Source organism: Dreissena polymorpha, chromosome 4, assembly GCF_020536995.1.
Source record: "Dreissena polymorpha isolate Duluth1 chromosome 4, UMN_Dpol_1.0, whole genome shotgun sequence".
Lineage (NCBI taxonomy): Eukaryota > Metazoa > Mollusca > Bivalvia > Myida > Dreissenidae > Dreissena > Dreissena polymorpha.
In genome coordinates, this window is record NC_068358.1 from 45,654,567 (window position 1) to 45,669,478 (window position 14,912).

Sequence of the window (14,912 nt, forward strand, 5' to 3'; positions counted from 1 at the left end):
TTACAGGTCAGAATAAATCGAGATGACAACAATTCATACCTATAATAAATCTTTTTTAGAGCACTACTCCATTGTTCACCTTCGACAGTTTATCATTTTAAATAGCATTTTTAAATTAGTTAGTCTTGCACTTGCGTTTTTACTCTAAGACCATGGCCTTTTTACTGTTTTTGTTAACGTAAGCCTACACTGCACTGTACCGGTTAATTTATGCCTAGTGTTCGTTCGAGTAAATGCCGTTGAAATACGTAACTTTGTATATGGTCAGTAGCAGCACTGAAATTAACGGCAAATATTCACTGAAATCCCATACTGACTGTTATATTGATTTATTTACCAAATAAACACACATCATTGAGAAATTGAACTGTCATAAAACGTCTTAATAGTTAATAACATGATAAAAATAATTTCTCATTTTCATTCCCGCAAACAATAATAAAAAGTTCTATCTTTACTAAGATAATATTTTACAGTACTACCACGGGAGCAAACAACTTTACTCTAAAAGTATTTTGCATACCAAGTGCAGTTGTTTCAGCTTGTGTATCAGCATGACGAAGCCGCGGGCTTGCGAAGGTTTTCAAAATGTGAATACCGGTTATGATAATTTACTTTCGCTTTAAAAACAGTTTTACTTATTTAAACGTTAGTTTAACAGTCTAATCCCATTTACATTAAATATAAGAATTCAAAGTGTATTGAGTTATCCATTAACATTTTGTAGGTAAAGTTGAAAACTCTGTTATTGAAATGACACCGCATTCTAAACCGCGACATAACAACATAAAATAAATGTTTACTTCTTTACATTTAAAGATTAAGGTACGGATTTGAATGACTCATGAACCAAACTTTATCAGTATTTACAGAAGAGATCAGTTAAGTTTTTAACTTTTAACATTAAAACCGGTTCACATTAAAGCTGATGAAATGAAACACAACGGCCTTCGATTGAACCAGCCAATCAAGTAATTGTACATATGTTTTTATAGGGAACTTTCACATAATAATCCTGCAGCTATGAATCGCGATTCTGCACTTTAAGGTAGCGCACCTCTAATGGGCACATATCCAAATATAATCTAAGTAATTATTTTCTTAATCAGCATCATTTCACTGAACTACATGCAAATTTGTAGGTAGTCTTTCCATGCTTTTTAAAAAAATATACCGATTTTTTCAAAACCACCCCCACGCTCGGCTTTTGTCCAGTTTATTTTCACCCCTGGGGTATATAAAAGTTCCATAATTCATTCAAATTTCCAAATATGGGCATGCAGTTGGTGTGTACAGATGCTGTAAAGGTGTTTAAAGTTTAAACAAGATGAAATAAGTATTCTTTTACAGACATTTATTTTTTACAAATTTTTATCTATGGAAGAGCGCCATGAAATGTAAGTGATTTCAGCCAAGTAAAAATTGGGTCGGTTAAAAACAAAGTGTCATAAAATTCAAAAAAGTATCATTTAAGTCATATTTTAAACTTAGTTTTTATAGAAACACTATATACAGCAAAAATACCAAGAAATAGACAGATTTACCGTTTACTTTTTGAAATAAAAATAAAAATGCAACATGCATGGTTCGTATTTTCAACAGTAAATCACCCAATTTCGCCATAACGTTGTTTTAATTTTAATAATTAAAGAATGTGCATAAAAATTGCAACATATTTAACAATAAATATAGCTTATATGCCATATTAAATCAAATTACGTTAGAAAATAAATAAAACGCGTCGCAAAAAAGTATACGTCGTCGGAAGGATTCGAACCTGCGCGGGAATATCCCAAAAGATTTCTAGTCTATCGCCTTAACCACTAGGCTACGGCACCTAATAGTAGGCTCTTCAACCTTCGAAGAAATCGCGGGAAATCATTAGAGGTGCGCTACCTTAAGCTCTTGAAGAATTACAAGTCACTCAAAGCGTGATTACGATAACATCATGCGCGATTGCAAAATCACGATGCTAGATTGCAGCAATATGATGTAAGATCGCTAAAAAGAATCGAATTTGCGACATACACGGGGCAACTTTGCATCGAGCGTTTGTGATTTCATCTGAACATCGGTCGAGTTTGCCGGATTTTGCACTGTCGACAACCTTATCATGTATCTTGGCTTGAAAAAAACACTTCCAACGTTTATCATCACATTGTTCATACCCAGGTATTCTTTTTTTTTAGATCAATACACGACACGGTCTCCGGCGTAGGTGTATATAACCAAGTTTTACCTCAATAGTCTATACAATTTTGAAGAATGCATAAATCCTAACAATACATTTGCTAATTTGAGACATATCGAAGCACATATTGGCAACCTATATATTTGTTTCGTGATGAATGTAATACCAATGTAAGTCACATCTATGTTGAGCTTCTTTACGGATGTTTTACTGCCTGTGCATTTGGGTTTATTCAGACATGTCATTAAGTCATACATTAAACATATACTACATAACTTTATGGAAATATGAAAATATTTCATGTGGTTTATTTTTCTAACCTGTATAAATTTGATTGATGTTATTGTTTCATCGCCTCTTTCTACGTTTATGTTAGACAGTGTTACAATATTTATCTTTTCAGCACTGGCGAGTTAAACAAAGCCAAAGTTGAAATTAAGGAACTGACCAACAAGCTCAATCAGAAGTAAGTGACAGTCTTAAGGGTCAATATATTAAATCGTAATTAATCAGCACATTTATTTGTTGCATTACGCATAGACAAATGGAAGATTATAGGAAAACAATTTAAGCAAAGACAACTATTTTTCCATACCATGTTCTGAAAAAACATTGAACTCGCAGTATCAACAGCGCCCACGTCAGTGGATATTTTCCATCGCTCGTCTACGACTGTACAAAGTGTATTTTTTTAAGGTTGACTGTATGTGCATGTCATGCTTGTCGATTTGACTAAACGTTAGTTTCTTTGCATACGCGCCGTTGTGAAGGTGAACACATTTTTAAATATCAATTTATATAAGTATTTTGATGATATATTTTAAATAAAAATGAGACATTTACGTTACAAAATCGTGCCGTTAATTTTTCAAATATAATTGTATACACTGATACTTTATAATGAGCCGATGCACGACACTTCGAAAATACAATTTCATTAAAGGGCGAAAGCAGAAGAAACACTGAAACTTGACCTCCAAACAGCTCAATCAGAACGAGATGACTTGAAAAAGCAACTAACAGAAGCAAGGTACTTACATATGTCGATTTATATACCTTTTAAGATAGGATTTTAATTTTCTCCCGAAACAAAGAATCACATGCACGTAGCTTTTTGTTCTTATATCTGTCGCTGATTTTTTAACACCTTTTTTTTCTGGCAGAAACGTGTATGATTACAACTCTGTTTCATATTGACATCATGTCACACCGAGTTATTATTTTTTAATATTTCACCTCTGTATAATATAAGAAATACGGACAATATTGAGACTTCTTTTTTAAATTTGTTACGTGGGATGTTGTTTTTGGTGTAAGAACTTTTCTTTACTCTCATAAACCTAGTATACTATTTGTACATGTTGTGCATTTATATTACAAATTATTTATTTTTAAAGATCGAATATAAACTCCCTGAATAGAGAGAAGCAGGAAAAAGACATTACAATTAAGACCAAAGAAGAGGAGATTAAAAGACTTCGCAACAACATCCTCAGTAATCTAGCTAAATTGTAAGTGAACTCACTGTGTGCCAGCTCTTTGATATAGTGGTGCATCTTTCTTTTACCTTTTTGAATCGATGCTTTTTCCCATAAATATCAAATATGTTTAATGGTTCTAAGATGCACACTTATTATTTAAACACATTTTAAAGAACACACACTAATTAAAAGCTTTTTTTCGTATCATTTAGTGTAATATCCACCAAAGAGTTACATCATTTGATTGGATTGCACGGTCAGCTTCCACGGTTCTTAGTCGTTATAGTTCCAGCTGTATAAAATATTACACTAGTTAAATATGTCTTCTTCAGCGAACAATTTTACAAAGGCGATGTGATAAATTATACATTATTCTATTAAAATATGTGATTAATGTATACTTTAAGATTTATAAATCGTTTGTCCGTATTCATGGTAGTACGTGAAATTAATGTACAATCAATATACAATAATAAATCCCAGTGTGTTAATTTTGTTTTTATTCGTCGGCATAAAATTTCGTTAATACAAATACTCTTTTGTTTACACGTGAATTCGTGGAATTCTGATTTTGAAAAAGAGCAATTTGTCGGCCATGTTCACATGTGTTAATATTAAATTCGTGGATCGTTCTATTCACGAAATTAAAACCAAATAATCTCCCACAAATACTTATGATTTTACAGTAGTTAAATCGTTAGTTATATAATATTTATATATTCTGGAATTTGTGCTTTATATGATTACATGATGCAGGAACACAATTTCAATGAATTTGACAGGTCGCGAAATTATGCAAAATTTACCTGAATAACATTCCAGCCACACTGGATCCACTTACCGTTGTTTTAAATACAACTCAGAAAGACAATAAGGATTGAAAGCTTACTTATTGCCATTAGGAATTGCATTTGTAATGTGTAAATCCTCCATGATTTCGAATTAGTTTTGCTTTCGGCGTTGATTGTAGCTTGAAAATATTCAAAGTTGTTATGCTTAAATATCGAACCTTACTGTTGTGGTTTTATTCCACAATTGTTATTGTCGACAAAGGGAGCTGAATATATTAGGGGCTGAGTGCTTTAAGTAAACTGCAATATTATATTTTTAAAGATTTAAACTTTTGCACCAATACTAAGCATACAACTTCAAATTGGCGTCAAAATTGTCGATAATTCAGATTCTCGTATAAGGCCGAGTTTTTTTTCTGGTTTCTGATTGGCTGAATCTCGTATTGGCCGACCTGTTTCCATATAAGGCGAGTTTCGAGTTTTATTGGCGAAGCTCAACTTGTATGGAGCGAACAAGATGTATTGAACACATTCTCGTCTAATATTAAGTTAATTTATAATAAGGACTTACATACAGCTGCTTTAATTCAGTATTGTTACAAGGTGTTGCTCCTCACGAAAATTATCACGGTCTATGTAAATATAGAAACGAATTTAACGAAGAAACGAATTTAAGTTAAACCTCTCCAACTGATCTGTTTGATACTTAAAGCATGCCAAAGTCTTTCCATTAACTTTTGCTCTCAATAATTTATTAAATTATATTTTATTAAGCAATATGCAATACAGTCAAGTTATCATTACCGGATCAGTAGCGTAATAAAGTTGTTCTGGTGAAAAGCAATAAATGTTTTGAGACTTCTTTTACACCAGTTTGATTTAATATTACCTTTGCTTACTGTTTCAAGGCATAGTCTTATTTGCAGCGCAGGAAAAATGTATTTGTGATACCTTTTTTTCGCCTCAGAATTCATGCATTCGCGGATCAGTTGTAGCCATAACGGATCACGTGATCGAAACCATTCAGGAGGGCATCTAACACGCTATTTGAACTGTCGAAACATGAACTGTGTTGTTTACAATGACCAAGTAAAATTGCCAGTTATAAATTATATTCATTTTTTGTTATTTATTGTTTTCTATATGTTATCTGGTATCTACACTTTACGCATGACGTTCTTGTGTGAATTATCTGTTGAAAATCCTAAATAGATCGAAAAGATATGGGCATCTTATAAACCATGAAAATTGTTTGAATAATATCTAATCATCGATATTGAACATGGAACATAACTAAAACATTAAGATTGAGATCATTTATTGAAAGAATCAACAAGATTTGCATATATTTTAATATAATATATTATCAACACGCATAGTATTACGGTTGATCCGTTTTTGCCCTAATTCTTCATATCATTTAGGGTGTTGCAAAATCTTAAACACGAATCAAAACTGAAATGGACTTTTGCAGGCAGAAAATACTACTTAATGGCCTTTAAATTAATGATTAAACTTTTTACTTTCCAACGGAGTTATAGCATGTGGACGCAAATAATGTTCAACCTCGACAAATGACAAATGATTCATTGTAACAACCTGTAAGCTTGCGATGGCGCCGATTTAAATAATTAAATATTCATTTTAATCATATTAAGGAAGTAACGGAAATATCGGGTTAAATCGACTTAAATAATTAAAATATCTTTTTTTTGTAAATAAACTATGTATAAGGTATAATTTATTTGATAAGAGTCAGGTTAAAAATATTGCGTGTTGACTTCGTAATAATAAATGTGTAAACACGTGTGAACCGTAAACTCGGAAATCAATTATATTGGCAATTTCACGATACGATCGTGATATATTTTTAATCGAAGTATAAATACAAATATATGTATTTTAAGCATTCATATTGTCAATTATTCTTGGTAAAAATACCGTAATATTTTAAGATTGTCATAAACTACTGTGAGATGATTTATTTTGTGTAATGTCATTCTCCGCATCATTATCATGTCTGTATATATGGTTTTTTTTTAACTTGGTTTCAATATAATATTTTTATTTATTCATCAGTCAGATGTAATAGTTTATTTATGTTGTCATTTTTGCTGTTTTAGATTTTCTAGAAACTGTTTTTAAATGACTCCGATTCTCATTTATGCTACCAACATTAAGTATATTAATGTTCTCAAACATAATAATTCCTGTCACTAAAGTATTTATTCATAAAATAATAATAAATTTTATTACGTTAAATGTCATTTTTGACATGTAATTCAAGCAGTGTTTTCAGGCAAATTTTCGAAATTTTAAAGGGACCGTCAACCGCGATTGACGAAAAGAGAAAAGTTCTAAAATACCGTCTTTTTTTACCTAACATACCTTCTTTTTTTACAATTATTAGTATATATTGATTAAGATATCACGACTGGTATATAACATTACTTGAAAACAGTTAATATTTTCAGTACATTCGGTAATAAAATTTCGCGATGTGTAATCGAAAGTACATCGCAAAAATAGGTGACATAACGATATACACACTATAAAAAACGCATGTAGAATGGTCATTTTATATATAAAACATATACAATTCACTACGCATGCACAATTTGCATTCCTGGGTTTACCACGCAACGATGGTGATCAATCTACTTGCGTTATTTATAGTTAACTGTAAGTTACCTGGTACCTGTACCCAGTCAAATTTATTACCGAATATACTGAACATATGAAAACTAAACAACTTTTTCAAGTAATGTAATATACCAGTCGTGATATTTTAATCAATATAAACTAATAATTAAAAAAAACACTGTATTTTATAACTTTTCTTTTTTCGTCAATCGTGGTTGACGGTCCCTTTAAAATCACACCCTCTATTCTTTAGCCTTAAATTATGAAGAGAAAACACAATAACACACACATGGTATTACGACAATTAGGCTGCTTCTTCCTTAATGATCATTATCTGTTGTTTTCTTGTTATGAACATTTCAGCAACAACAAAGATACAGAAATTGCATCCCTGAAAAAACATGTCGAAGAGCTTAAAACCACAACCAATCAAAGGTAAATTTGATAGATAAGCAATTGCTCTATTAGAGAGAGGTATGTTGATAACTCGTATATTAATTATATTGTCGGTAAACAAACCTTCATGCACAATCGATATTATTATTGTTTATCGATTAGAACTAAATAATTTTTAGAAAACTTTTCGGTATTTGCATGTTTAAGAAAAAATATTCTATTGTTATCATAAAAAATACATGTAGTATATTTAGAGTTGTATGTTGATCAGTTTAATATTATAATGACCGAATGTTTCTCAATGTCTTTATTTCGTTTTAGCAGTGGTTCGATCGACACTAAGACATTGCAGAAACAACTGTGAGTCATAAAAAATAACCACATTTAAATGTTATTCTGTTATACAATGGAAGGAGAAAAAGATGTATTCATGACATTTTATTTATACTTGTCATGTGGCTTGTTAACCGGAAAAGTCTGAAATACCCTGACTTGGTCCGGCTGAACTTTCATTTCATTGCGATTCAATTTCTTTTGTTGCGAATTGAATTAACACAATTATTTTAGTCGTCACTCCCGCTGTCCGTTAGTCCTTAAAAAACTTTCGTTATTACAGTTTTTCGTATTTCTATCTATCTATAGGACACACAATGCGAAATTAACTGCGCTCGATATTCGAAATATATGTACGAAAAACTGCGTATTCATCATTTACTCAAATATATTTTGAATAATCGATACCAAAGTCGTCCTTTTGTCAGTATTTGGAATAACTAATATCAAATAAATATATTTATTCACGGACCAATTTTTTTCAGGGAGCAGAACAAACAAGAAATTGATCGACTATCGTCCGAACTAGGAGGCGTGAAGTATGCAAAGCTCCTTATAATGCGTCTTTAATAGTTGACGGAACATACTTACATATTTCATTAATTCACCACCATTATATACTAGTAAGGGAACATTAATAAGGCGTGCGAGTACATGATTTCTTACAGAAAACTCACTCTTGTAACTGTAAAGTTTTCATGAAGTAAAAGGTACTTGGTTCACGACTTGCAACATGTTACATGAATAAATCATTGATTCTAACACCCTCAAATCTTTAAAAGACATTTTTTAAATGGATTCTTATTGCTAGGGTTATTTTCACACTCCATATAATATGTTGAAAAGTTCGCAAATTTCACTCATGATATTTATTATAGGTACCTGCAAATTAATAAACTTATGTGTAGATGCGATGAATATCTTTTAAAGTACTATTAATATATGTTTGCAGTCGATGTTCGGTGTATAAATGAATACGATTTCTTACCGTATAAAACATTAAATGGCTTTAGTTATGACGATTGTTTTGATATTAAAGGGATCTTTTCACGTTTTGGTAAATTGACAAAACTGAAAAAAGTTGTTTCAGATTTGCAAATTTTCGGTTTAGTTATGATATTTGTGAGGAAACAGAAATACTGAACATTTTCTATGGTCTAATATAGCCATTATATGCATCTTTTGACGATTTAAAAACCTGAACATTATAAAGCGTTGCAACGCGAAACAGTTGAATAATTTGGAGAGTTCTGTTGTTGTCGTTTAATTTTGTGAAACTACGAAGATTGCTTATATAAAGTATAAAATTAAATAAATCGTACAAACACGTCACTGTTTATTTAAATGTTTCTGGTACTAAACATGTTTCGGCCGTAGCCTTCATCAGTAGTACATTAATATAAACAAATACAAAGGAAGTGACGTCAACGTCATACAATAACGTAACGTCGTTTGGCGGAAAAATATATAGTACATAATATTACATATTACATAATACAGAGATGGATCATTGCTGATACAACAGTCTATTAGTAATAATATAATTTATAAAAAAAACATAGTAATAGACAAACATCAAATGTATATGTAAATTATGTTTATGTTCTATATGTCATACAGCAGTTTATTATTTAGACCGTTAGGAATCATAGTTTTTAATTTGTGTATCCAATATGTTTCTTTACACAAACGGTCTAGATTGTTTTGAACAACATCAATTGGTACAAAGGAGAAATCTGATAAAGTGCAATCATTGTCAGTAGATCCAAAATGTGTAGCAACATGTGAAATAGGATTTATTGAACAATTTCTGATATCAAATCTAGCGATTCATTCTGCGGGAAACATTCTGATTAGTTTGTCCAACGTATTGTTTATTACAATTTTTACATGTAATAAGATATATAACATTGCGCGAAGTACAATCAACATCATAGCGTAAATCATACGATAAACCAGTAACACTACTATTGAAACTTGAACATATGTTTATATTATTGCAATGTGTACATCTTGGTCGGTTACATTGACCCGATAAATGAATATCAGTACTGTTATAAGACACTGAACATCTTACAAGGCTGTTACGTATATTCTTAGGTCTTTTATAGGCCAAAATAGGTTTAAATGAATGTAAAGACTTAACACTTTCCTTGTTTGATAATCTGAACAAATCCCAGTATTTGTGTAAAATTTTAGCAATATTAGGAAGTGATGTGTTAAAACATACAGTAAATGGTATTATTGAATCAATATTTCTCTGAGTAACACATAATGCACTTTCCTGTGTCATATTTTTCACTTGAGAAAATCCATTTTCAATAACATTTGTTGGATAATTTCTACTTTTAAAATACTTAAATAAACTAGATAAGGACTGGTTGAATACATCATCATCAGAAATAATACGTCTGTAGCGCTTTGCCTTACGGTATGGAATACTCCGCTTACAGGACATGGGGTGAGATGACGTAATATCTAAGTATAAATGCATATTAGTGGGTTTACAAAAAATATTTGTAACCACAGTGTCTAATTCACTTTTTGATATAGAAACATCAAGGAAAGATACACACTGTTGAGATATATGAGAGGTACATTTTATGGTTGAATGGAAGTTATTTAAATTATAAATAAAAGTGTTTAAATCTTCTAAAGAGCCATTCCATATCATAAAAATGTCATCCAAAAATCTAAGCCAAATATATGGTTTAATAGAGGTATTGTTAAGAAAATCTTCCTCAAATTTACCCATAAAAAGGGAAGCATAAGACGGTGCCATAGGACTTCCCATAGCAGTACCCATAATTTGTAAATAAGTATCATTATTGAAATCAAAACAGTTATTTTCAAGAACAACTTGCAAAAGTTTGCCAACATCATCAACATTTACATGGTTATTTATAGTTCCTTTTCTTAAAAAATATTTACAAGCATCTATTCCTTCACTATGGGGAATGTTAGTGTATAAAGAAGATACATCTAAGGTTACAAAGTAGCAATCTTTTTTCAATTTAATATTTTTTATCTTGTTAATAAAGTCTGTTGTATCTTTAACATACGATGGTAAATGCTGCATAGCTGGATTTAAAACATAGTCCAAGTATTTAGAAATATTTTCCGTGTTGGAACTGCATGCAGACACGATGGGCCGACCAGGATATCCAAGTGGAAGACTGGCATCAAATGGCTTGTGTGTCTTTGGCAGAATGTAGAACTGGGGATTACGGATATTAGTTGGAAATAAATCAAACTGCTTACTTATACCGGGGTTGTTGTTCTCTATTTCTTCAAAACATTTTTGGATATTTTCATTCGCTGACTGGTGTTGGTTGTTGTTCACTTTTTTTGTAGAAATGCTCATCTATTAATTGACGAGTAACTTCTTCAATATATTTATTTTTATTCATTACTACAATAGTATTTGACTTGTCGGCTTTTTTAATAACAATATTAGGATCATGTGCTAAATTTTTCAAGGCTTGTAGTTAGTCTTTGGAGATATTTGGTCGGAACCGTTTCTTCTTATCAGTATGTAGAATTTCATTTGTAATGGCTTCTATGTAAAAATCAAGATATATGTCTCTTCCACTAGGAGGTGTAAATGTAGATGGTATCTTGTTAAAAAACGGCAGGTGTATATATTCATCATTTTCAGTAGTATTGTGTATATCTGTTTTATTAAGGTCGGCAAAATATTCTTTTAAACGTAATCTTCTGGTAAAAAGAAAAAACTTCTTCCGCTAATTTAACTTTATCATGAGATTTTATACGAGGGCAAAAGCCTAAACCTTTTCCTAAAAGAATGTATTCAGTGTCTGATAATATACGGTCTGATAAATTTAAAACTGTTTCCTTACCCTGCTGAATGTGTTTCTTTCTTTTCTGAAATTTCTTGTACTCCCTTCTGTTTTTAAATTTTGCAAAACGTCTTGTTTTTGGTTTGATTTGACAATCAGGTCTTTCACTGTTTTTATTAAAATTTCCATTGTGTGAATAAGTGATGTTTCGTGTTCCTTCATCAGTGTTGTTTTTGTAGCCCCGTTGATTACGGCCTCTCGGTAAGACATCTTTGTGCCCGGGGTACGCTCGTTTTTTGAAGATGTGGATTTTGTATCTGAGCAGATAGAAGATTCTTTTCCTGGATTGAGAATTGTAGTTGTACTATTTTTCTCAGGAGTTTCTATTCGGTTTTGTTTCACTTTGGCCTTTTGAACGAATACGTTTCCTGTGTCCGTTTCTGATTTGGAGCAGATTGCTGTTTGGGTAATTTTTGCTTTCTTGCGACTGTGTGCCAACCTTCATTATGATCAGTATCAACCGTTGATTTAGTTTGTATTTTGGTGCTACAATAATTATTGGTGGACGTTTTTTCTCCCCTGATCGCTTTTTTAACTTCTTTTTGTTTATATTTAATTTGTTCATTTCTCAATATGTTTAACTTTTTTTCGTGTGTTTTATTTAATAGAATCTGCTTTTCTTCTGTTTCTTAGTAAATATCATTTTCCATTGTATTGAAATCATTGTTAGAAAGTTCTTGTTGTAAAGATTTTCTGAGATCTTCAATAGATTGTTCAATGCTGTGTGCCCGCCGCAGATGGTCGGCTCGAATTCTCTCACAAATTTCAACACTAACCTTCTGTAACAAGGCGTCAATGTCACTTTGAAGTTTGGCGGAGTCATTCCCTACGCTGACCTTGAGTGAAATTCGTAGACCCTTCGGAACAATATCATCATTAATACAATTTTGTAGAAAACGGGCGTGTAAACTGATTTTCATGTGGTTCACCGCTAACTTCTTAAGATGTAAACGTGGATCTTCAGAAGATGCCATTGTACGATAGTCCGATGCAATAATAAAATTAAATAAATCGTACAAACACGTCACTGTTTATTTAAATGTTTCTGGTACTAAACATGTTTCGGCCGTAGCCTTCATCAGTAGTACATTAATATAAACAAATACAAAGGAAGTGACGTCAACGTCATACAATAACGTAACGTCGTTTGGCGGAAAAATATATAGTACATAATATTACATAATACATAATACAGAGATGGATCATTGCTGATACAACAGTCTATTAGTAATAATATAATTTATAAAAAAACATAGTAATAGACAAACATCAAATGTATATGTAAATTATGTTTATGTTCTATTCTAAATATTTTTTTTTATAAATTATATAAAGTATAAAATACGTCATTCTTGGCAGGATGGCCAAGCGGTCTTATTGTTTTTTACACCAGGACTCCGGGGGTCACTGGTTCGAGCCCTGCTGCGGGCTACTTTTTTCCCTTTTTTAATGTTATTCTTGATTTTTTACTGGAGCTTTTAAGATCCAATGATTACATTTATCAATATAAAGCATTTAATGACAAACTTAAAAAAATGCCAAAATCTGTGAAAAGGCCCCTTTAAAATAGAAGCAAAATTAAAAAACGAAAGTTCGTTGTATTGCAAAGTAATACAGATAAATAAATGTGTTTCCTGAGAATATTATGTTGATTAATTTGGTACTAAAATTTAAGCCCTCTTTGATAATTCTGTGTTTTATTTCCAGGAAGAACCTTGAAATAAAAAAGGAAGAAGTTCTCAGTCTTAAAGATGAAAAGAAAGCAATAGAGTTTGTAACACTAAATATGTGTAAATTTCAATAGGTTTAATATGCACTTTTCGATGGAAAAATAACACATAGCAAATTGTTTAATGGAAGAAAAAAACGACATGTAATTGATCACACTTAGAGACGTCGGTTCTTTATGGTCCATCGTTCTGTTCGTTTGTGTTGTATTCCAATCATAATTGTAACATATAATTATGTAAACTCGCGTATAACTTGAATTTGGTGGATTTGCGTTATACAAAATAACGTACACATTTAATGGTTTCCAACTGGACTAATCAATTATCTGTGTTTACAGGAGCATGCTTACAACGTTAAAGTCCATTAGCGAATCGCAAAAAAAGTATGTTTATATCACTGAAAGTGTATTGATTATATAAATATATTAATAAACCATTTAAACTGCGACTGTTTAGTGACGAAACATCGATGAGATAATTAACATTTGTATAAGCTCTGCTGAAGAATAAGAAATCGGCTTAGACACCCCTTAAATACAAAAAAACACATAATGTCATGTAGATAACAAATTGACTTTGTTTATATGGTGTAATAGAGTGATAAACACACTACCAGTGGTACTTATGTCGGATCTTAATATAATACATCAGTTTGCAAATGACACCCACCATAATATAACTTTAAAACGAAGATTTTGAAAGTATTGCATTCAATTATTGATCAAATATATACCGACTCAATTACACAAATATTTTTTTAAGTTCTTCAAAGACGAATACCGAAATGCAGGACAAAATGTAAGTTGACTCAATCCAAACAATGTTTTTGTTATTAAAAATATAAAATTATAACACAAAAGAGACTCATTGCAAATTAAAAAACACACATCGTATATGTTTAAATTAATTATAAGATCTCTCTTTTATCTTCTTCCTAGTGAATCTATGGAAAAGAAGATCAATGACAAAGACACAGAAATTGGAAAGAAAACGTCGTGAGTTATTATTGAAATGACTATCTGCCGTTTAAGAGTATGGGTGCTTTTAGAAAAACGCGTGCCGCTTTTTAAGTTCATGTACAACAATTTACATATGGTTTATTCGATTTTGTAAACATTCTACTTGCTATTTACATAAAATTAAATGTTTATTGTATTATTTGCAGAGAAATAGACGGATTGAAAAACGAAATCGCTGATTTAAAGAAGTATGTTAAATTTAATCATGTACTTCTACTACTTCTACTATTGCTGCTGCTGCTGCTACTACTCATGTTACTACTACTACTACTACTACTACTACTACTACTACTACTACTACTACTACTACTACTACTACTACTACTACTACTACTACGACGACGACGACGACTACGACGACTACGACTACTACTACTACTACTACTACTTCTACTACTACTACTACTACTACTACTACTACTACTACTACTACTACTACTACTACTACTACTTCTACTACTACTACTA

At 31.3% G+C, this 14,912-nt stretch overlaps 1 protein-coding gene across 15 annotated transcripts in view; it reads left to right on the plus strand.

The window, feature by feature from the left end:
* LOC127877767 (early endosome antigen 1-like) overlaps positions 1–14,912 on the plus strand; it is a 65,093-nt gene that overhangs the window by 13,278 nt on the left and 36,903 nt on the right. For 5 of the 15 annotated variants that reach the window (XM_052423980.1, XM_052423986.1, XM_052423981.1 and 2 more), the window contains 11 exons: positions 2,595–2,657; positions 3,135–3,221; positions 3,589–3,702; positions 7,470–7,541; positions 7,824–7,862; positions 8,321–8,374; positions 13,403–13,465; positions 13,764–13,808; positions 14,188–14,223; positions 14,364–14,420; positions 14,591–14,632. In XM_052423980.1, coding sequence (XP_052279940.1) covers positions 2,595–2,657; positions 3,135–3,221; positions 3,589–3,702; positions 7,470–7,541; positions 7,824–7,862; positions 8,321–8,374; positions 13,403–13,465; positions 13,764–13,808; positions 14,188–14,223; positions 14,364–14,420; positions 14,591–14,632 — 672 coding nt within the window. Of the gene's footprint in view, positions 1–2,262; positions 2,362–2,594; positions 2,658–3,134; positions 3,222–3,588; positions 3,703–7,469; positions 7,542–7,823; positions 7,863–8,320; positions 8,375–13,402; positions 13,466–13,763; positions 13,809–14,187; positions 14,224–14,363; positions 14,421–14,590; positions 14,633–14,912 lie in introns of those variants that run through there. The other 10 variants (XM_052423989.1, XM_052423993.1, XM_052423995.1 and 7 more) reach the window with 8 other exon arrangements.